Genomic DNA, 21,814 nt, shown 5'->3' on the forward strand with positions numbered 1-21,814 from the left:
TCTCCTTGAACGTTGCCAGGTACATAAGCTTTGGCGGTTACCATCTAGTGTCTGTGGGAGACCTAGAATTTGAACATTGTTGACTTTAGGACACACTCATTTTATAACACTCTACCTGTTCTCATCAGTAGGAAATATGCTGTGTCCTTTTTTTTTTTTTTTTTTTTTGAGAGGGAGTCTCGCTCTGTCGCCCAGGCTGGGGTGCAGTGGCCGGATCTCAGCTCACTGCAAGCTCCGCCTCCTGGGTTTACGCCATTCTCCTGCCTCAGTCTCGCGAGTAGCTGGGACTACAGGCGCCCGCCACCTCGCCCGGTTAGGTTTTTTTTTTTTTTTTTTAGTAGAGATGGGGTTTCACCGTGTTAGCCAGGATGGTCTCGATCTCCTGACCTCGTGATCCGCCCGTCTTGGCCCCCCAAAGTGCTGGGATTACAGGCTTGAGCCACCGCGCTCGGCCTTTTTTTTTTTTTTTTTTCCCTTAATATTCTGTGTTGCTGTAACAGTAGTTGCAGCGGACGCTACTTCTGGTTCATGGTCATCACCAAACACAAGCTTCAGGAAACCGTGTGAAAAATGAAGGGGAAAGTGCTTTTCTGCAAAGGGCTTTTTTGAACATCCTGTTTTTTTCTGGAATATCTGTTTTGGTGTAAAACGTTTTCATATTTAGGGGTTTGTAACGTGTTTTATACTGGTTAGCTTTGAAACCCCATGTTTTTGCATGCCATGGGGCTGCTTTATCCTGTTATTCTATGATATAGCAGGTTGGCAAAACTATTGGTTATTTCACTTTAAAAACCAAAGCAGCTTACAGATTGAGTGTGATTCTTGTAAGAATTTAATTGTAACATTGATTTGTGTTCAACAAGCTTACTGGAATGGCTAGATCCGTGGACAAAAAGATAAGAACATGTCAAGTCTCTGGGCCAGGAAGGACTTCCAAATAATACAAGTGATACACATTAATTTCTTAACAAAAGATTAGATTTAGTACATAACTGTTTAAAACCTCCATATTTTCTATTATAGCCATTCCACAGTGCCCATGGGGGTGGGCTGCAGGACTGCCTATGGAATCCAAGGTCTTTGGGCGTTGAGGTCCCTGCAATAAAATGGCATCGTGTTTGCATATGACATATGCACATCCTCCTGCAGACAGTCATGTCAGGGTTGCTCGTAACAGCTATACCATGGACATACCATGCGAGTAGTTGTTTAATGAATAATAAAGTCTGAATGCTTAGTACAAACACATTAAAAAATATGTTGATCTATGGTTGGTTGAATCCACAGGCCTGGAACCCGGGGAGAGAATACAAACTCTAGAAGCAAAACGAACAAAGCACTTGAGGTCAGCAGTGACGGGTGTGGGATCACACTGAATCTCATGTGTTTTGCTGTCTGTGTCACTGTGTCCCGTGTAAACGGGAATCATTTGTAGCTTAAGGTAAAATAGGTAACAGGAAACACTACAGAGTGGGCACGAAGGCGCGCCCCTCATTACCCCGTGTTACAGCCAAGCGTCTGCCTCCTAGGGAAGGATTTGTTCTGTGGGGAGACTAGATGTTGATGATTTCCGCATGTGTGAAGGGAAACTCCCTCCGAGAAGCGTGGCTTTGGCCGGAGCACATCAGACGAGAGTTAGCGTGGCATGGAGTTTCCACAGTGGCCCTCAGGCCTGCTGCTTCTCTCCTCTCCCCACCCCTGGCCCTGACGCTTACCAAGGGAGGCAAGTTCAGCTCCAGCTGAGCCCCGCACAGGGCTGTGGGTCTCTAGGGCAGGTGCCCACCTTCGCCTGAACAGGCTGTGTCAGAGGAGGGTCTGGCTGTACTTGAGCTGTGAGAGATGCTCTCAGAGATCCAGCATCCTGAAAACCCAGGTGCTGAAGGTTCCTCCTCTTCCACCATCCTGCGGGGAAGGGGGTCTTATCCTGCTTCCCCTCAACCCGAGCTGACTTCTTGTCTGTTCTGTACACCTAGGTTTTCAGAAGAGTTTTGTTAATCATCTAGCAGACAAACAACCATAAGGTGACAGCCTGGGAGGGTAGACGGCGCTGGAAGGTAGTTTCCTGAATAACAGCGTTCAGTTTCCTGTTTTGCCATCATTTGACCCAAGGCCCCAAGATAATTGAAATATTGTCTGCCAAACACCGATTTTTTATCTGAGTTTTTTTTTTTTTCTTTTTAAGTTATGGGTGCAAACTTATAACCAGGGACCTGACAAAAGAGAAGGATTTATTTGCAAAGTGAATGTCGGGGATGGTTGGCATTTGCCAACTCTGACTAGCAGGGACCCAGGCTGCTTCCGTTCTGCCGCCCGACTCCTGACCCTCCAGCTCCTGCCCCTGTTCCCACCAGCAGGAAGAGGAGCGGGAAGGTGCCTTTTCCCCTTTAAGGGGGTGAGGTGAGAGTTGCACCTGCCACTTAGCTAGTCCCTGGGGTGATTCTCCAGCATGGGTGGGAGTTGGGTTTGGAGGCCTGAGCCCCGTGAAGCTGGGGTTGCTGTTCCCTGAGCAGCAGGAAACTGGACTCTGGGAAGTGGGGTCAGAGGGTAGCATCCTCAGGAGGGGCCTCTCGTCCCGTTTGACATCTTCACTGCAAAAGGGGGTGTGGGCTTCATGGTCCATTGACAAATAGAACGTTACTTTTTTTTTTTTTTTTTGAAGCACATAGAACCCTAATTCCTTTGGCTTTTACTAAAGTGGCATTTTGTAATTCCACATGATTTCATTGATATACTCGCAGGAGAGAATGCTTCCTGTAAACCAGAAGGATCTCTGCGACAGTCCTCGATCCATAGAGAGTTCATTTTCCCAAGGTTATAGACACAGCCTTAGGGAGGGGTTGAGGACACACTGCGGCAGCCTCAGGAGGTCCTGGACATGTGTCCAAGGTGTTTGGGGCACAACTTGGTCTTACACATTTTAGGGAGACGTGAGGAATCAATACATGTGAGACGTACGTTGGTTCAGTCTAGGAAGGATGGATGGCTCGAAGCGGGGAGGGATTTCCAGGTCACAGGTAGATCAGACAAATGCATTTCTGGTGCATCTTTCCAGAGGAAGCAGTCAGATCCGCATTTATCTCCGTGTGCAGATGGTGACTTTGAGTTCTGTCCTCTGTCCATGAGGAATTTCCTTGTGGATCGGTTGTGAGGGAGGTACGTGGCTTTTCCCCCCACCCCCAGTAGCTGTCTCTGTTAGGAAGAGCATGGGAGGCAGGTTTGGTCTAAGCTCTTCCTCACCTTGACGTCCCTTTAGCGTAGTGATTTTGGGGTCCTGAGATGTAGTTTCAACTTCATGTTTCTGAATACACTGGCACTCTAAACAGTGTTGTAGGAGGCATCTAACTTACTTAGAAGAAGAAGAATATTTGGAAACACTTGAGCACCTTCGTCCTTGAGAGAACCAAGCCTTTGTTTAGTTTGCTTTGCCCTGAGGCTGTTACGCTGTCCCGGGCTGTGCGGCCTTAGAAAGCTGTGCCCCTGTGAGCTACTGCCTGTGGAATCTGGTGACTTTGAAGTTAATCCAGCAGCTACATATTTTGGAAAGCAGATTCCCTCTTAAAGTGTTGGTGATTATGATTCTAGCACTAGAATTTCAGTGTGTGTTTTCCACCCTTCTTACTTTGTCTCCTCATACACTGAGATGCTGCTGCATTTGCCCTTAGGCTTCACTGAGGGAGGGTCAGTTCTGACCCTTTCTTAGATATTGATCTTGAACGGACAGAATCGAGATTCAGGAAAACTCTCGAGCTGGGAGAGTGTGCTGATATCTATGTAAGTGGGGTTCATGTGTCAAACTCAGGTTTAAGAAAAACCAATTCTAGGCTGGGCATAGTGGCTCACACCTGTCATCCCAGCACCTTGGGAGGCTGAGTTGGGCAGTTCACTTTTGAGCCCAGGAATTCAAGACCAGCCTGGGCAACATAGCAAGACCCTGACTCTACAAAAAATTAAATAGGAGAGGTGATGTGCACCTGTGGTCCCAGCTACTCGGGAAGCTAAGGCTCCCCACACACAAAGTATCAATTCATGCAGTGGCCAGTTCTGCTGGGACCACCTGTTAAGACTACTCTGGGCCTCATGGTTTGAGAAGCGTCTGTCCAGGGTCGAGAGGGAGTAGCTTGAGGGCCTAGAAGCCAGTTCTTGTGGTTGAGCGTGATTGCGGGTGTGGAGTTGGGGGCAGGGCTCTCCACGGCATGAGTGGGTAAATGGATGGGCTTCCAGGACGAGCCCCTGTGACTTTGCCTGGTTTACATCCGTCCAATACAAATCCACAGGCTCTTACTCTAGAAGCTTCTGCTGGGGCTGATGGACTGGCCTGGGGACAGAGGGTGCCCTCAGAGCCTCATGGTGCCGTCTGGTTTAGGAAGAGCACTTAGTCACCTAGATCTAGGATTTATGGCACTACAGGGGACTCCTCACACTCAGAGCAACAGCCATCTGCATTCTAGACTTGGTTCTAGGCAAAGTATTTTGGAGCCTGTTGGTAGGTACCCTGTGTTCTGTTTATGTGTAAAACAAGTTAGAGTTATAACTAGTTAAAACCTATTTTTAAAATTTTGCCACAGAATATGGCAGTTGTGGTGGAGCCTGGCCAGAGACCCCCACACTGAGACGCTGTTGCTTGCTGGGGTTGCAGGCGTTGCCTGCATCGGCTGCCCCTCCCGGCGTGTCTGTGTTCTTGACACGGGCGCCCATCGAGGCTTGGCCTGTGGGAGTCGTGCAGCCATTTGTCTCCGTGTTCCTCTGAGGTTCCGCAGACTTCACGGTCCCGTGGCAGAGCATACGGTATCTGCTTGCATCCTGATTTCCCCAAACCCCAGGACAGGCCAAGAGTTCCTTACACACAACTGCAGAGGGCCCCGTGGCGTGGATTTGCAGAGACACAGCCTTTCCCCAGCTTGGCCTTCGTCTCCAGAGTTGGCTTTAGGGCGATAGAAGCTTCCTTCAGACTGGGGGGCCTTGAAGCTTTGGTGCTAGGAATTCGGTGAGCAGCACGGATGATACCCCGTTTCTCTGCGTTTGTAGCACTAGTTGTTAACACGACCACGAGATGTACAGAGGAAGGAAAAAGGAGGTTTTATTTTCAGAGTAACACTCTGTGCTTTGGGAAATGTGGTCTTGGGGGAGCTGTAAGCACACGCCCCTCAGGAGGAGAGGAGGCCGCGGCGTTACACGTTCCGGGGTTTGTTGGCTGTGTGTGTTCATCGTGCTCAAGGAATGTCTGAACGTTTACAGGGAAAGTGGGGTTTGTTCATCCGGTTCGTGCAATGTCTGAACACTTACAGGGAAAGTCTAGCACACATGCAGTGAGTTAACCTGTAACATCCGTGTTCGCCTTGGGGCAAGTGTAACATTTGAAATGAGGTGGACTGGGCGTGTCATGTACAAAGGTGAGCTGTTGGGCGCAGACGTTTATGCGCAGCCTCAGTCACAGCCAGGACTGGCTCGGGGTCTGCAGCCTGTGGCGGGAAAGGACACTCATGAGGCCATTCTGTCCAGTCGGGGCTGCCGGCAGGGTCCCAGGGTGGGGCTGTCTGGTCGGCCGGCATCTGGAGTCCACCCAGGTCCAGTGGGCAGCGTTCCTCTAAACCAGGCTTCTGATTGTGGAGGAGACTTCATGCTGGTTAACACACTGTGCAGGAGTAATGTTGTGGGGCTTTGGGGTCCACCTTCCCTATGATGCCGGTTACATTTCTCTCCGGACCTCACAGCCACAGAGATTGCACCTCGTCTGGCAGCAGGGGGTGCCATGTTGACATAGTAATTTATTGTATTAACCTTTTTATTGCTATTTTAATAACCATTTTTTTTCTTTTTAAAGAGATAGGGTATTGCTGTGTTACTCAAGCCAGTCTTGAACTCCTGGCCTCAAGCAATCCTCCCACCTCGGCCTCCCAAAGTGCTGGGCTTATAGACGTGAGCCAGTGCGCCCAGCCTACAGCCACGTTTTTAAAACTCAGCAGTTTAAAAATCCTATTCCTTTTACCCCCTCAAGCAGGCTGGTTGGCCTTGTGCAAACTGGGGTGTCACGATCTTAGCCCCCCTTTTATTTTTACCTTTGGCCTCAAATTCTGATGAGAACAGCAGTTACAAAATGGGCTTTAGGTGATTCTTCCGTTACTAAAGCCAGAATTCTCACCAGGTAGAGATGTTTGTCCCCAGGATTCCAGAAAGCTGTTTTGAATCAAGCCCGTAGGAAATAAGTAAGGAACTAAACTCTTGGTCCTCTGCTTAGTACCAGGGGAATGGGTTAGTTGCTGATACCCTTTGATCTGTGCTCACGTGCTGCATCTCATCACGGGAAGCAGAGTCGCCCTGTGGAATAAAGCCCGGCTCAAGGTGGCGCGTCGAGACGCTTGGGGCTGTCAGTCCCTTATACAGCGGCAGACTTGGAGACTCAGTATCGCGTGCAGAGCCCAGGCAACCGGAGTGCATCCACTTTAGAGACCACATGGACGGTCGGCAAGGTGGATGTCCGGGCATATGGCCTTGACAGGCCCACTGCGAGGTGAATTAGGAATTCGTTAGCAAAGAAATCAAACTCGCCTTTGGGTCCCGACTACTTGGAAGGTTGAGGCGGGAGGATTGCTTGAGGCAGAAGGTCAAGGCCGCGATGAGCCATGATTGTAATACTGCACTCTGGACTGGGTGACACAGCGAGACTCCAAGTCAAAAAAAAAAAACAAAAACAAAAAAAACAAACCTTACTCTTCATAGCAAGAGGGAGAATTTATCAAAGTAACTGCAACAAAATCTTAGATGATGTAATTTCAGTGGCTAAGTGAGCTGTCCAGCCCACGTGGCTGGCTCACAGCGCAACAGAGCCAGGTGCTGCTGCAACTGCCCCCCCACCCCGATCGCTTGTGGACATTTTCTGTTTTCCCATATCTCCCTTTTGGATACGTAGCTCGCTACTTTATAGCTAAGCATCAGTAAAACAGGTTGTCTATTTTGAAAAGTAACTATTTTGTCTTTTAAGGACAGAAAATGAAGCAGGTGACAATAGCATGGCGACCTGGTGAATAGATTTAGAGGAATATTTAATACTTGGCACCACTCTGATCCCTTCTTCTCTCATGCTTAGTTACAGCTACCGCCTCCTAGGACAGAACACTTTGAGCTCTGTGAGTAGGAATTAAACATGTTCTAAATCAGAAGTTTTAGTTAAGCAGTATTTTATGTGAATGCCCAGATCCTAAGTGTTCACTGTACTGGTGTGTGGTGTTGAAGAAGGAACGAGGGCTTGGGGCTGCGTTTATGGTGCAGCGTCCGGGTTCCCATATGTGAGATGAGGGCCAAGAGACACGGCCTGGAAGGTTCAGACTGTAGGATTGAATGGATCTACCCACTCCTGGAAAGCCTCAAGTCTAACTTGACTTGGGCTGGTTTTAGGGAGATGCTGGCAGCGCCGTCCTCACAGGTCACTGGGAGGGGCTCTGGCACCGTCCCCGTCAGGTGTCTCATGATCAGCCCAGCTTGCTCATCTCAGAAGCTGTTGGTCGTGTTCTCGTTCCTGTTGTTCGTTGCGTGTTATTTAGGTTCTGTTCATGTGGGGACCTAGGAAGTTCCACAGTGAGAGGAGAGCCGCTGAGCCGCCTTCCTGCCTGGATGCCAGCCCCACGGAGGACCGTAACTGCTTGAGGTTGGCTTCTGCCCCCGGCCTCACCTGTGGAGGCATTGATGCAGTGGTACTTTCTAAGCTCCTGGGGCACACAGTGCTGTTGTGTGGATCCACAGGCTACTGTGGCGTCCAAGCACGTGCTCCCGGAGGAGAGGACTCTGCGGGCACTGATAGTGGGAGCTGACTGAGAGTCGAGCGAGTTGAGACTCCCTGTGACCTGCACAGCTGCCATTTGCACAGCCCCTCCTGACACCAAGATGGTCGTGCGATAAATGCACAAAGCACATCTCCAGCAAAAAGCCGCCGATTGTCCATATCCAGGATATCCACCACGGTGGCTTTTTGGTGTTAATACGATGAATGTGAGCAGCAGGTGGTCTGCGTCGAGTGTGACTGTGCCACTGCAGTTTTGTTCTCATGTCTTGATGAGCATGAACGGTTCCTGACGAGGGTAGGTAAGGATGCTGTGACCTGAGACTCTGCAGTATTGTAGCTTGAGGAACCAAGGAGTTTTTCTGTCTTGCAAAGCCGTCAGGGAGGATGTTCCAGGCTGGTGACTGCTCCATGAGGTATTTAGGGATCCAGGTTTCTTCCCGACCCCTGCTCTGCGTTCCCAGGGACACGGCTGTCCTTGCCGTGGTTGGGAATGGGTGATTGCCATGCTGGCGGGGGAGGCTTAAGGTGAGAGTGGCCGTGATTTACCTAATCTACATAATGACAGGGAGCCTGGGAGTAAAGTGTAGCCATGGCCTGGAGGATGGATGATGGTTGTTGGTGAACGACTGGCTGCACTCACCGCAGCTGGCCCAGGAATGGGGAAGGATGGCTGAGTATGCCGTTCAACGGTACCTGGTTCTTTCAGATTTGACTTCCTTACGGATTTTCTGCTGTAAAGAGGAGAGAGCCTGTGGTTCTAGGCCAAGCATCTCACTCATCTCATAACATCTTGTATCCCTCAGCCAACATTTATGTCAAGTTTTAGAAGTCCTATCAAACTGGCAAGCATTTCTCAATTTGGTTTAACCATTGGATTTTATATCTGTGTCTGCATCTCTATTTTACATCTATGTGGTTATTTGACACTCTGTAGTACCTTTGTAATAGGTTCTCTTTGGTGGAAGTTACTCTCAACAAACCCTTGCTGCTACTTGAATTTTCAAGGTTGCAAGTAGAAAGGAGAGAATAAAAACCACATCTTCTCTAATTTTAAAATTTGTTGTTTCTCAAATCACACCAGAAGTAAAGATATTACAAATTACAAAAGCAGCCAGAATCAAGGTTAAGAGATTTCTGGGCGATTCTGGCTAATCAGCAGTATTTGCTGAGGTGTGTGCAGCAGAGCAACATGCCAAGAAGCCCGCGACGGGGGAGAGTTGGGAGGCCAGGCTGTGACTTCGGAGGTGTGTTGCCTCAGGGAGAGGAGCTAGATGTAGAGAGGATAAATGGCCACAGGTGTGACCACCGCCATCCTTGCTGCGGTACGGAGGCCTTTGTACAGGGGCCTTTGTGAGCTGAGTTAAAAATCAAAATTGAGAGAGTGCAATGCATTCTTAGTTTTTAAAATAAAATGCTAATAGAGAACGTTTTGTAAGAATGTAAAATGTTACATCTTTGTTTAGAATTTAAGAATAATAATTTGCTTCTGAGACCTTTGCGACTGAGATTTGAAATCTTAAGTATGGTTTTTTCTTCCATGTTTTATACATATGCACGTGTACACATATATGTAAGGTATATAAAAGGAAAATAAGCGTGTCTGTATTCACATTTATATACACTTCCATAATGTGTATACTTCTAGTCACACATAGGTCTAAGAGACTATGACGTGACTTGATAACCATGAGAGGGTAATCGCGCCTCCCGCGTTCCAGGCCTCACACAGCCCGTGCCAGGTTTTGGAAGTAGGAGTTTGTCTGCAGCCACTTCGGGAAGCATGTGGTTGCCAGGATTGCCTAGAGCTCCAGGCTGTCTCCAGTCCCAGCCTCCCTGGGGTAGAAGCTGCCCTACCAGGGGCCTGGACATGGACGTTAGGGCCTGGAGCCAGGGACCGCTCCTGAAGTGGGGGGCTCCCCTCACGGCTGGGCATGACAACGGAGGATAGGAGGCGGAATCAGCCTCGGGCCAGTGCACGGCCTCCCTGAAGTGCTTGCGGGAAGCCCCAGCTGCACTTTGATGACCCCATAGACAGCACCACAATCTGTGAGATCCCCCTGGCCCACCCCTCAGGTTCCTAAAATGATGAAGGTTTCCTGAGCTGCGAATTTTTAGATCTAGGCTAAAAAGTCCTGGGACAGACTCACAGGGTTCTTTATGTAGAAATGATGAGTGTGCTGGTGACTCAGAGCAGGCACTGTACCCTCACTCCAGGGTCCTTTGTGCCAGGTGGAAACGAGCGTGTGGGTCACCCAGAGTCCCTGCATCCTCACTCCAGGCACTGCTCTTTGGTTTCTTAATTAAAAGCCTAAAAGCCTTGATAATGAAAATGTATTCTCCCCAGAGAGTAGAGTTTCCGGTTATGGAGGCTCACCAGTAAATGCCGTGCCAGGTCAAATATGCTGAGATCTGGGCCAGGTCCTGCTTCCTGCCCACGGCCAGAGCAGGTACTTCATTTGGGAGGTGACCCGGGGGATATCTGAGAGGCCTGCCGGTCCCCGAGGGATGAATCCGCTGGCCTTCACATTCTGCTCCGGCCTCCATCGGCTCCTTCCTACCTGCAAACTGCCGGCTTTGACGTTGCCATCATTGGAGATATGTTAGGGACTTGGTATGGGTTGATGCCCATAGGACCAGCAGATCGTGAAAAGGTGGGAACCAGGGCTGGGAGGGTGGTGACCACGGCCAAACTGAGAACGTGGTGGGCTGGAAGGTCCATTTTCTGTCTGAGGTGTTTTTTAAAATAAAAAACAGTGTCTCAGGGACATGAGAGGGGAGGCCACAGACGGGGAGAACGCATCTGTAAAAGACTTATCTGATAAAGGCTGTTATCCAAACCGTGCAAGGAACTCTCAAAACTCAACAAGAAAATGAACAACCTGATTAAAAATGGACGAAAGACCTGGACAGATATCCCAACAAAGAAGATACACAGATGGCAAATCTACACGTGGAAACATGACCCGCGTCTTATGTCATAGGGCGAGGCGTCACTGTGCACCCATCGGCCTGGCCAAAACCTGAACTCCGACACCACCACGTGCTGGTGGGTGTGTGGGCATCAGGACCCTCACTCATCGCTGGGGGAAGTGGGGCAGCTCCTGTGGGAGGCAGCGTGGCGGTTTTCCGTGGAACTTAGCTCTCCGACCACAGGAGCAATCACAGTCCTGGACGTTTACTCGGAGGAGCTGAAAGTTTACTTCCATGCGGAAATGTGCACACAGACGTTGACAGCAGCTTTATAATTGCCAAAACTAGAAAGCAACCAAGATGCCCTTCAGTAGGTGAATGGATAAACTGTGGTATGTCAGATACTGGGATATTATTCAGCACTAAAAAGAACTGGACCCCTAAGCCATGAAAAGACACAGAAGGATCTTAAACGCATGTTGCTAAGTGAGACTCCAATCTGGAAAGGCTGCCTGCTGTCTGAGTCCAACTACAGCACAGTCTGGAAAAGGCAAAGCTGTGGAGACAGTCAAACAATCAGCGGCTGTCAGGGGTTGGGGAGGGGAGAGATGAATGGGAGGAGCATAGGGGGTGTGTAGGGTGGGGCAGCAACTCCAGGTGGGGCTTTCATGGGGGATCCATGCCGTTCCACGTCTGTGAAACCCACAGAGTGAGCAGCAGCAGGCCGAGTCCTCGTGTGAGCTGTGAACTGTGGGTGGTGGTGCCGTGTTGATGCGGGTCTGTCGGTCGTACAGACATGCTGGTCTGGTGAGGGCAGGAGAATGATGGAGGCTGTGCCTGTGCTGGGAAAGGATATGTGAGGACTCTCTGTACTTTCCTCTTGATTTTGCTATGAACGGAAAACTGCTTTTAAAAACGTCTATTGAAAAGGCAAACAAAAGAGTGCTGGCCAGACAACATCAGTGTGAGGGTGTGGCCTGTGTTCTACGTTCAGAATTTCCCTTTTAGAATACACATATCTAAATTTTTCAAAGTTAAACCTTTGCATTAAGTAACTCACTACCAAGTTACAGTATCAGCTTGAGCGCTGCCAGGATGGCCAGGATCCTGTATCCTGACCGGCTTCTCCCCTTACAGGTGCAGTTGACGTCCATGGCCACATCTCAGTAAGCGGCAGGGCTGGAATCAGGAGTCAGGCTTTGCGGGACAGAGAGGAAGTGAGACCTTGTAAGCACGTGGCTGAGGGCGGGCAGGGAGGAGCCCGTGGCAGGGAGCCGGCAGGGATGACTTTTTGACCAGTTTTCCTTATCGCTGAGGCCTTCTTAGACTTGGGGAGTTGGGAGTCCCCACTCTCGGGTGCCTCAGAAACCAAAGGCTGCTTGTAATGCTCAAGTTCCAGATGCCTCAGGGGAGGTACCTGGGTTGTTGGGTGCAGTTCCGTTATTTGCTGCTTGGTGGGATTTGCCCGCAGCATTTCTGGTTGTTTTTAAGAGCTGATGTTTGAGCTGCTTAAAATCACATATGGATGTCGATTTATCTATAAAAGTTAAGAATGGAATTTGAGTGCAAAGAGTTGTGAAAATGCTCAAGGTTATGTACTAATGTATACATTACATTTGTGGAAGTATTTGAAAGTGCAGGATTTACATTAAACACTTCTCTTGATTTTTGTAATATCTACCTGTCATTTTCCCATTTGATTAATAGATGTCAGAGGGCTTAAATTTTGAGTGCCTGAATTCACTGAAATTAAAACTTCTTACATCAAATGTAATTGAACTGAATGTAGCAACAGTGCATACTTTTAGAAGTACTGATTTAAAAAAAATATATAAAAACACATATCCATGAACATGCAGATGGGGGCAACATATTAAACCATGGAAGTAGAATTAGTATTGTTTTCTGAGAAGACAAATTTTTAAAAAGTCAAGGGGTTTTATAACTTTCTAGTTTCCAACTTATTTGCCCTAAAGTGGAACATTGACAGCAGCAGAAGAGGAGATCCTGGGCCAGTGCAGGCTCTGGGAGCAGCGGGGTGAGTGCTGGAAGGAGCTGGCTGGAGGCAGAGCAGGGAGGTGCTCAGGCAGGCCAGGACGGCCTCAGGGCACGCGGCTCAGTGAGTGAGAAAAAGTTCACATTTCTTGGAGAGCCCTTGACTCTGCCCACAGAAAACCCAAACTCCTTCCAACGGGGATGTGCATCTCATGTAAAAGTTGTTACTCCCAGAAAGAAAACCAGTGGAAGTAGAAATTTTACGTATGCAGAAATTACTTCAAATTTGTTTCTAACCTTATCCTTTTCTTCCCCCATCTTAATGTGTGGTGACTTTCTGCAGGTGACGCACACATCTTAGGAGAGCGCTGTATTTCAGTTGCTGTTGGCTCTGATGTGACTTTGTGGTGTCCGATGTTCTGGTTCTGAGGTTCTGCGCAGAACGTGGCTCCTCCCTGCTGAGTGTTGCTTGTTGAAGGCCCGTGTGGAAACTTTTCCTGTAAGCTCGTTGACCGCAGCAGTCTTGGTTCAGAAACCTTTGGACCTCCTGAGACTTCACACAGCCTTCTAACCTTTCTAGTGTGACCTTTTCATTTTACTGTTCCCCATTAACCCAGATGTTTTCCAGAATGTAAGCAATCTGCTGAATGCAGGGTCGGGGGTGCCCTCCGTTGGCTCTGGGGAGAAGCATGGCTGTTTCTCCGGGTGGAGCTTCCCGCCCACCATGGTGTGCTCCAAGCCGCAGCAGGGTTCTTTGGCAGAAATAATCGTCGAAGGCCTGCGTGGTATGGCTGTGGGTATGCGACCTCGCGGCCATACCGGCCCCTCCCCATCAGTGGTACCACAGAGAGGAGCAGGGGGAGGCCTGATGTGCTTCTGAGACTGCGTTGTCCGTGTGTAACTAGACATGCAGAGAAAGTGTTGGAGATGAGCAGGAGACGGTGTCTGTCCCTGATGAGCTTAGCCGTGCCCTTGAGCGGGTCAGGTTTCTGTGCGGCTGATCTGGACTCAGCCTGGCTGTGGCAGTGCAGGTGACTGCTGGGCTTTGGCAAGGCTGCACCCACTGTCCGTCTGAAACGGCCCCCTTCCCAGGCTCGCTGTGCCAGCTGGGCGCCCAGGCCTGATTTCCCGCCAGGACGGAGGCCCTGTGTATGTGTTGGGGAAGGGGGAGGTGGGAGTCCTGCTTTATTGCCGTATCCAATGCCACGTGGGGTCAGCACTCAGGAAACATGTGCTGTGTGGGTCAGCGATTGAGTTCAGAAACCTGGAAAATTCAGCAGTGTAGGCTTTGGCCATGACCTGTCCAGCCCTGCGGCTCTTTGTTTCTGTCTCTGAATTTCCTGCCATAGCATCCTCCTCCTTCCAGGGGCCCCTGTTCCCATATGGCTGTTGGCAGCTTCACAGGTTCCTCTGCCTCCCCTCCCGGGCCCTGGTGTGGCTGGGGCAGCTAGTAGCTATGCAGATCCCACAGCCAGTAGACGGTTGGTGCCAACGTCTTGGGCCTGGGTTACCTGAGTCAACGACTCCAGTACATGGCTGAGCTTACCCCGAATGTCTGGATCGGAAGGCCTTGGGTTGCAGAAAGGTGGGAGTTCGATATCAAAGGACAGCCTGCAATGCAGAAGGGGAAATGGCTGTGCTGGATGGCCAGCTAGAGGAGTCTGTGCAGAGCCTGGGACCCGGTGCAGACACAGAGCTGACATGGGCAATGCAGTGACACGGCCACCGTGGAAGTGGGCAAAGTTACAGGCTTCAGACCGATATGGAGGGGCTGGTCTAAAACAATCCTCATTTTCCTTTAATCCTAGCAACTGCTGGCTTTTGGGGTGGGGAAGTGAGATCTGTGGTGGCCGCGAGGAGAGACAGGGATTTTAATTAAACCCCTCTTTCTGGGAGAGGGGAGTAGCCTTTTCTTTAGGACGGTGAGCATCGTCATCTCAGGCAGCTCAGGCTGCTGTAACGAAACACCATTGACTGAGTGGCTTATGAACAACAGGAATTTGTTTCTCACAGTTCTAGAGGCTGGAAGGCAGGATCAGGGTGCTATTGGGTGGGTTCTGGTGTGGGCTCCTTCCTGGTTGGCACATACCTTCTCTCTGGCCCTGATACAATGGGAGGGTGAGGGATTTGCTGGACCCCTTTGTGAGGCACAAATCCCATTTAAGGGTCTCCAGCCTGAGGAACTCATCACCTCCCAAAGACCTCCTGACAGCATCACATTGAGGGTGAGGATTTCAACCTGTGTTTTGGGGGGCAGGCAGTTCGTAATCGTCACCCTCTTTGTGTATTTCTGACTCAACATTGAGTCTGCCTTTGGCTCTCCAGGGGACAGAGCCTGTGTGGACACTGAGCAAGGTCAGAGCTGCAAGCATGTGCACATCGGGGGCAAGGGAGCTGCCAGGGGTGTGAGAAGGGGGTTTCAGCGTCAATCGGAGCTGCTTTCCTGGCAAATGTACTCATAAGCTATCCTGACAACATTTGCTTTTCACGAAGAGTCGATGAGGCAGTGGGGGCAGCAGGCGGTGTTGCCAGAAGCTTGGAACTGATGGGCAGCAGAGAAGGGGCAGAGGCCACGACCTTGGGGTGGTCAGCAGTGCCAGGTGTCTGCCCTCCAGGACTCACGCCTGTGATTGTGCGGAGACTGAGCCGACCGGGGCTTGCCGGCCAGTGTGGCTCTCATGCAGGTGATTATCGGGGTTGGTTTCTATGTAATGTTCCCTCAACCTCATGCCCCCCCCCCAACAATTTCTGTGCCTAGCAGAAATCATGCTGCATTTCCTTGATGAAGCCTTGAGTTTCCTGTGGAGATGTAGGAATAGCACGATTTGGCTCACGTCAAAATACTTTGCAGTGAAGCTGCACGGAAGAGGTTTCTAGGCTTCCATTTGACGTTTTCAACAATGCCTGAGTGTTACAGGACTGTCTTGCTTGTTAAAAAGCACCAGATGAAAAAGGCTAGTAGTTAATTATGGAGACTTTTTACATTAGCACAGAGACGGTGGCTTGAGGCAAATTCAGTGTAACGTAGGTGTGTTTGTAAGCCGTCAAACGGACCATCTCTCTGCGGGCGACACATGTTTTCCGGTATTGGTTTTGTTCTGTAAAAGGATGACTGGCATGCGGTACAGTCGTTCCAAAATTCACCTGGAAGGTGTCCACATGGTGCTTTGTTTTCTCCTGACATTCTGGGCACCACGAGGAAGTATTCCTGTCTTCAGCACTAGCAGGAGACTTTTCCTGAACACCTGCTCCTCTTTGGCGTTGTGGGTGTGAAGGGGTCAGAGTGACCCTGTCTTCATGGAGCTTTCAGACACCATGGGGATAGTGTGGCACAAGTGTCGGGCTCAGGTGGGACTCAGGTGGGACAGAGGCTTTCCCCAGAAAACAGCTGCCGATTCCAGGACGGCCCTCCTGCATCATGTCTGAATTAAGGCTGTTCTATTACAGCAGGGGTGTCATGTTAACTGGAAGTGCGCTTTTGTTCTGGGCAGTAAGTAAATTAATTGTACATTTGCCAAGGACAGTGAGGTTTGATTTGATGAATCCAGTAGGGAAAAGGAGAAGGGGCGTGGCTGGGTGGGGACGTGTGTGATGGGAGCAGAATGGAGCAGCCATCCAGGCTGTTGGGATGGAGGGGCCGCGCCCGCATTTTCATGGGGTCTGTCGCTGTTTGTGCCACTAGACCTGAACCTCTGTCTCTACAGTAGTAACGCATCATTCACGTCCCAGCAGGCCAAGTCCTCAGGAAAATGGGGCCAAAAAGTAGAAAACCATGACCGTAGAAGGCAACGGCACGTGACTGAGCTTTCTGGGTTGTGCGTCCTTGTGATAAAAACAGTCCTAACTGAGCTGAACACCAGAATGAAAACGAACCTTCCTCCGTGCTGAAGTCGGAAGAGGTGTGCTTGGCTATCCGCAGTGCCTGCCTGTTTGGGCGGTGATTACTGCAGGTCACACGTGCTGTACAGGAGGAGGGCAGTGAACTCTGGAGCCAGGCTGGCCGGGTGCAAGTCCCAGCTCCATAGCCAGCTCTGTGATCTGGGACAATTCACCTATGTCCTCTGCCTCTCGGTTTCCTCCTCTGTAAAAGGGGGGTAATAGTCGCATCTATCTGAAAGGGCTATGTGAGAATTAAACGACCTTGTAAATGTAAGGGGCTGAGAACAGTATCTGCTCTTGGTGAGCAGAAGGATGACCAGGAGGTGACCAGCAAAATACCCCTTTCGAAGCCTCAATACTGTTCTGTAGTGAGCAAAGACATAGCTCCTCTCTGGACGAAGCCATTAATAGTCGATCCTGGCAGGCAGAGTGCAGATTCCTTCAAATCAGAAATTTGAACTCTGGCCAATGACTGCTGTACTGATTAAATCTTAGGATTTGTTGTTAATGGTAAAGTAGTCTACAAAAACAGAAACAGTCTGAAGGAGTTTGAGAGGGTGTGGGCTCAGCTGCAACCTCTCCTCCCAAGGCCGTTGGTCAACATCATCTCTAGCCCTGTGGAAAGACAGAAGCAGTGAAGAAAATGTCGGACAAACATTTGGTGTGTTTGTACACTTCTCCCAGAAATCCTAAATGCTTTGCATGTTTCAGCTAATAATTCATTAAAATGGATTATGCTGACCATTTTATAACCTACTTCACTGCTCTCCTGTCTAAATCCATCCCTTTGTGACACATTTTTTTTACACTTGGCTCATTTTTTCAATTGTGTTTGCTGTCTTACTCCCATGTAAAGGATAAATGTGCATGTTTGTTGATTTGACTGAGACAGCTAATGCTAAATGTCTCTGTTCCTTGAATGTTGACTTGTGATGGTGTCATTTAAGTCTCTTCTCTTACCCCTTGAGTCAGCAAAATATTCCGTGTTACTTTGAGCAAAACTTGCTCATTAGTGTTATGGAGAGTATAAAAGCAAATGGAATAAGTTTCCTGCCTTCAGGAGGATTGAAATCTCAGTCGGTATGACAGCATGGATGGGAGTCGGCTCAGTTTGCAGCTTTTAAAACATGTTGGAATCTTTCCTCTGCCACTTTTGATGGTGAGACCCTGAGCAAATCATTTCCACAAGCATCATGCTCTCCATCTATGACATGGAAGTAAAAATAGCAATCTTGACAGAATTGTGATGACTACAGACGTGTACCTAACCTCTTATTTACTGCCTCCCGATAGAAGATATTGTAACTCATCCCATTTGAGAGCAGGTGGTGATCACCCCATCCTGTGAGATTCAAGTATAAGTATCTGGAATCCCCCATCTGCAGGTGAGGAAGACCCAGCAGCCCTCACAATGTCTTCTGGAAACTGGATTTTGTTTGAAGGGTGAACTGACTCCAAGTTTCTTCTGTTTTCACGTATTGTCCTTCCTACGTGGCTCCTGGGGTTTTTCCCTTCCTCCCAATCTACATTAACCTGATAACAGCCAGCTATGTTTTCTAGAATTCCCCTAAATTGACTCATGCCAAATACTGAATACAGTAGATTGTGAGGGGTTCATTAAATCACGATAGAGCATCCTAAGAAGGAAAGTAGACACCTTTGTTCTTAAAGGGTCTTCAGCTATCCCACCCTGGAGAAGGTTGCTGATTTCCTTTTCTCCTCGGGCAGTCTTGTTACTATGCATCACTTCTTTTCTCTGAGATGGAGTCTCGCTCTGTCACTCAGGCTGGAGTGCAGTGTCATGATCTTGGCTCACTGCAACCTCCATCTCCTGGGTTCAAGTGATTCTCCTGCCTCAGCCTCCCGCGTAGCTGGACTACAGGTATGTGCCACCACACCGAGCTAATTTTTGTATTTTTGGTAGAGACAGGGTTTCACAATATTGGTCAGACGGGTCTTGAACTCTTGACCTCGTGATCCATCCACGTTGGCTTCCCAAAGTGTTGGGATTACAGGCATGAGTCACCGTACCCGGCCTGCATCACTTTTTATGCCTCGTCTTCATCCTTACAGCTTCTCCTTCCTAGTGGCCTCAACTCCCAACCCCGGAGTACGGGTCACAACTGTCCATCTTCATGCACCACAGCTTAATTCCCCTTCTTCTCCTCCCCACCATGCCCTATGGGCTGCTTTTCTACAACCAGAGTGGAGACCCAGGGAGATCTGCTAAACTAAGACAGTGCTCACCCCTGGGAGAAAAATCTACTTCCCAGTTCTCAGTCCTGCTAAACTATTGTTAAGATAAAGAAGGACCATGATAAATCCTATTGGCTAAGAGAAGAAGAGTCTCCATGTTGCCATAGGACAAGAGAGGAGGTGACAGAATCTGCAGCCATTTGGTCGAATATGTGATATGTGAGTCATTCTGAGGAATACGTTAAAATTCTGTAGTCAGATCTTGGAAAATGGTAGTTCCAGCAGAGGGAATAATATAACAAAAAACCCAGGCAGAAAACAAGTGTGTGTGTGTGTGTGTGTGGAGAAGAACAATAATGTGATGTGAATGAAGGGTTCGGTGTCATGAGTGAGAAATGGCTGACCGAAAGTAGGGAGATGCAGAGAGGAAGATACCACGGGAAGACTGAACATCACATTAAGTGATTTAGGTGATTCTGCCTGCAGTGCAAATATTTTGGGCTCTGAAGTGAAGTCATCAAAAGGTTTACGTCTGTAATGGAGGATTGGTCTAGATAGCCTCTCAGATCCCACTCGGCTTTGAGATCCTTGATTCCGGGTCACACCTGCGGGTCTGGAGGGCAGTTCTGCAGGGTCATGAAGGAAGGATTCCAGGAGGCTGTGACACGAAGGGCATTCAGGTGACCACATCAAGAGATCAAGTGGGGTAACAAAAGCCTGAACTAAAAGGAATGCAGTGTAAATATGAAGGAGAAAGAGGAAATGGGAAACTTACTAGAAACGATAAGTAGAGAAAAAGGGGAACGTGTGATTCCAAGGTTTAGAACAGTATTTGTAAGTTACAGTCCCACAACTTCTTGCATAAACAGTATCTAAGAGAGTCATTTTAAGAAGAAGAGCAAACTTCCAAGTTCCACTGAAAGACATCAGCATCTCTGTGGAGTGAATTGGGGAAAGAGAATGAAGAAGTCTGCTCAACTTTTAGACACACAAAATGTGAATTGAATTGCATGAGTGACAACAATGTGAAGATATTTAACAGGAGCTCTTTTTTCTCTTTTTGGCCTACGGTATTTAATCCTTCTATCATTATCGTCCTTTCTCTAATTTGATGTCTTTGAACCTTTATTCAAAAATCTACTACGTATATGTAACATGTTTGTGAGATTATTACTAGACCCTCTAGGAGGTTTCATTAACCCAGTTTTCTCTTATTATACCAATACCACACTATCTTGGTAGTTCAGGTAAGTCCTCCACCGTTTTATTCCAAGTTGTCTTAGCTCTGTTGGGTTCTTTAAATTTCCAGACACATTTTGGAATCCGCTAGTTCATTTCTACTGAAAAATAAAAATAAAAATAAAAATCATGCTGTGATTTTGATTGGAATTGCATTAAACCTCTGATCCACAAGCGCAGAACTGACATCTTAACAATATTGAGCCTGCTGATCCATGGACACAATATATCACTTCATTTATTTAGTTCTTTAATTTATTTCAACATCACTGCCTGCTTTTCAGTGTATAGATCTTACACATCTTTTGTCAGATTTAGTCTGAGGTATTTCATGTTTTGATGTGCTATAATATTGCTTTGTAAATTTCCATTTCCAATTATTTCTTTGCCAGTGTATAAAGAGATATTGCTTATGTGTTTAGCTTGTATCTTGCAAGCTTTCCAAACTCACTTATTAGTAAGTAATTTATTATTATTAGTTTTAGTGGCTTTTTGTGATTTCAGGAGATTTTCCACACAGGTGATCACGTCACCTGCAGATCCAGATAGTTTTAAATCTTTTCTAATAAGGGTGCATTTTATATATTTTAACTTGCCTTATTGCACTGACTAGACTCCAAAAAAATGCTGAAAAGCAGTGAGGAAAAAGTCATCAGGTGGGATGGTAAATACAGCCCCTGTTCTTCCATTTTGACCTGAAGCACCCAGTGTGATCATTTTCTCATTTGATTTTCGTGAGGACTTTTTGTTTCCTTTTTTTCCTTTATTTTTAAAAAATACACTATCTTTTAGGCAGTTTCACCTTCACAGAAAAATTGAGGGAAAGGTGCAGAGAGTCCTTCTATATGCCTTCCCTTCCCCCACGTGCACAGCCTCCCCCACTAAAAACTCTCCTGCCCAGAGGGAGCGTTTGTAACAATTGAAGAACCGACGTTGACATATTGTCACCCAGAGTCCACAGTTTACATGAGGGCTCCGTCTTGGTGCTGGTTCTATGGGTTTGAACAAAGGTGTCATGACATGTATCCACCATGATAGCATCGTACAGAGCAGTTGCACTAAAATCCTAAAAATTTCCATGTTCCACCTCATCATCTCTCCCTCTTCCCAACACCTGGGAACCACGGATAGTTTCACTCCATAGTCTGGCCTTTTTCTGAATGTCCTTTAGTCTTTTCTGATGGGTCTCTTTTGTGTAGCCGTGCATGTTTAAAGTTCCTAAGTGTCTTTTCATGGCTTGACAGCTCACTTCCTTTCAGTGCTGAAGAATATGCCATTGTTTGGATATATCACAGGTTATTTATCCACTCACCTAGTGAAGAACATTTTGGTTTCTTCGTTGCCTCCAAGTTTGAGCAATTATGAATAAAGCTGCAATAAAATTAGCAATTATGATTAAAGCTTCTATAAATGTCCGTGTGCAGGTTTTTCTGTGAACACAAGTTTTCAACTCCTTTGGATAAATACTGAACAGTGCAATAGCTGGATCACATGTTAAGAGGATATCTCGTGCCCATCAATGATACACTGGATACACAAAATGTGGCACGTATATACCACGGAATACTATGCAACCATAAAAAAGAATGGGTTCCTGTCCTTTGCAGGGACATGGATGAAGCTGGAAGCCATCATTCTCAGCAAACTAAACTAAAAGAGGAACAGAAAACCAAACACCACATGCTCTCACTCATAAGTGGGAGTTGAACAATGAGATCACATGGACACGGGGAGGGGAACGACACACACGGGGGCCTGTTGGGGGTTGGAGGCAAGAGGAGGGAGAGCATTAGGACAAATACCTCATGCATGCAGGGC

At 48.1% G+C, this 21,814-nt stretch overlaps 1 protein-coding gene across 31 annotated transcripts in view; it reads right to left on the reverse strand.

Annotated features, from left to right (window-relative positions):
* Positions 1 to 21,814, reverse strand: part of LOC139361223 (disco-interacting protein 2 homolog C-like) — a 173,525-nt gene that overhangs the window by 10,739 nt on the left and 140,972 nt on the right. For 21 of the 31 annotated variants that reach the window (XM_071089753.1, XM_071089750.1, XM_071089763.1 and 18 more), the window contains one exon: positions 6,680 to 7,666. The exons of 3 other annotated variants lie outside the window; for them this stretch is intronic. In XM_071089753.1, the coding sequence (XP_070945854.1) occupies positions 7,467 to 7,666 (200 nt within the window). In that variant the 3' untranslated portion in view covers positions 6,680 to 7,466. 7 more of the 31 variants (XR_011618784.1, XM_071089776.1, XR_011618783.1 and 4 more) reach the window with 5 other exon arrangements.

Source organism: Macaca nemestrina, unplaced genomic scaffold, assembly GCF_043159975.1.
Source record: "Macaca nemestrina isolate mMacNem1 unplaced genomic scaffold, mMacNem.hap1 Scaffold_108, whole genome shotgun sequence".
Taxonomy (NCBI): Eukaryota; Metazoa; Chordata; class Mammalia; order Primates; family Cercopithecidae; genus Macaca; species Macaca nemestrina.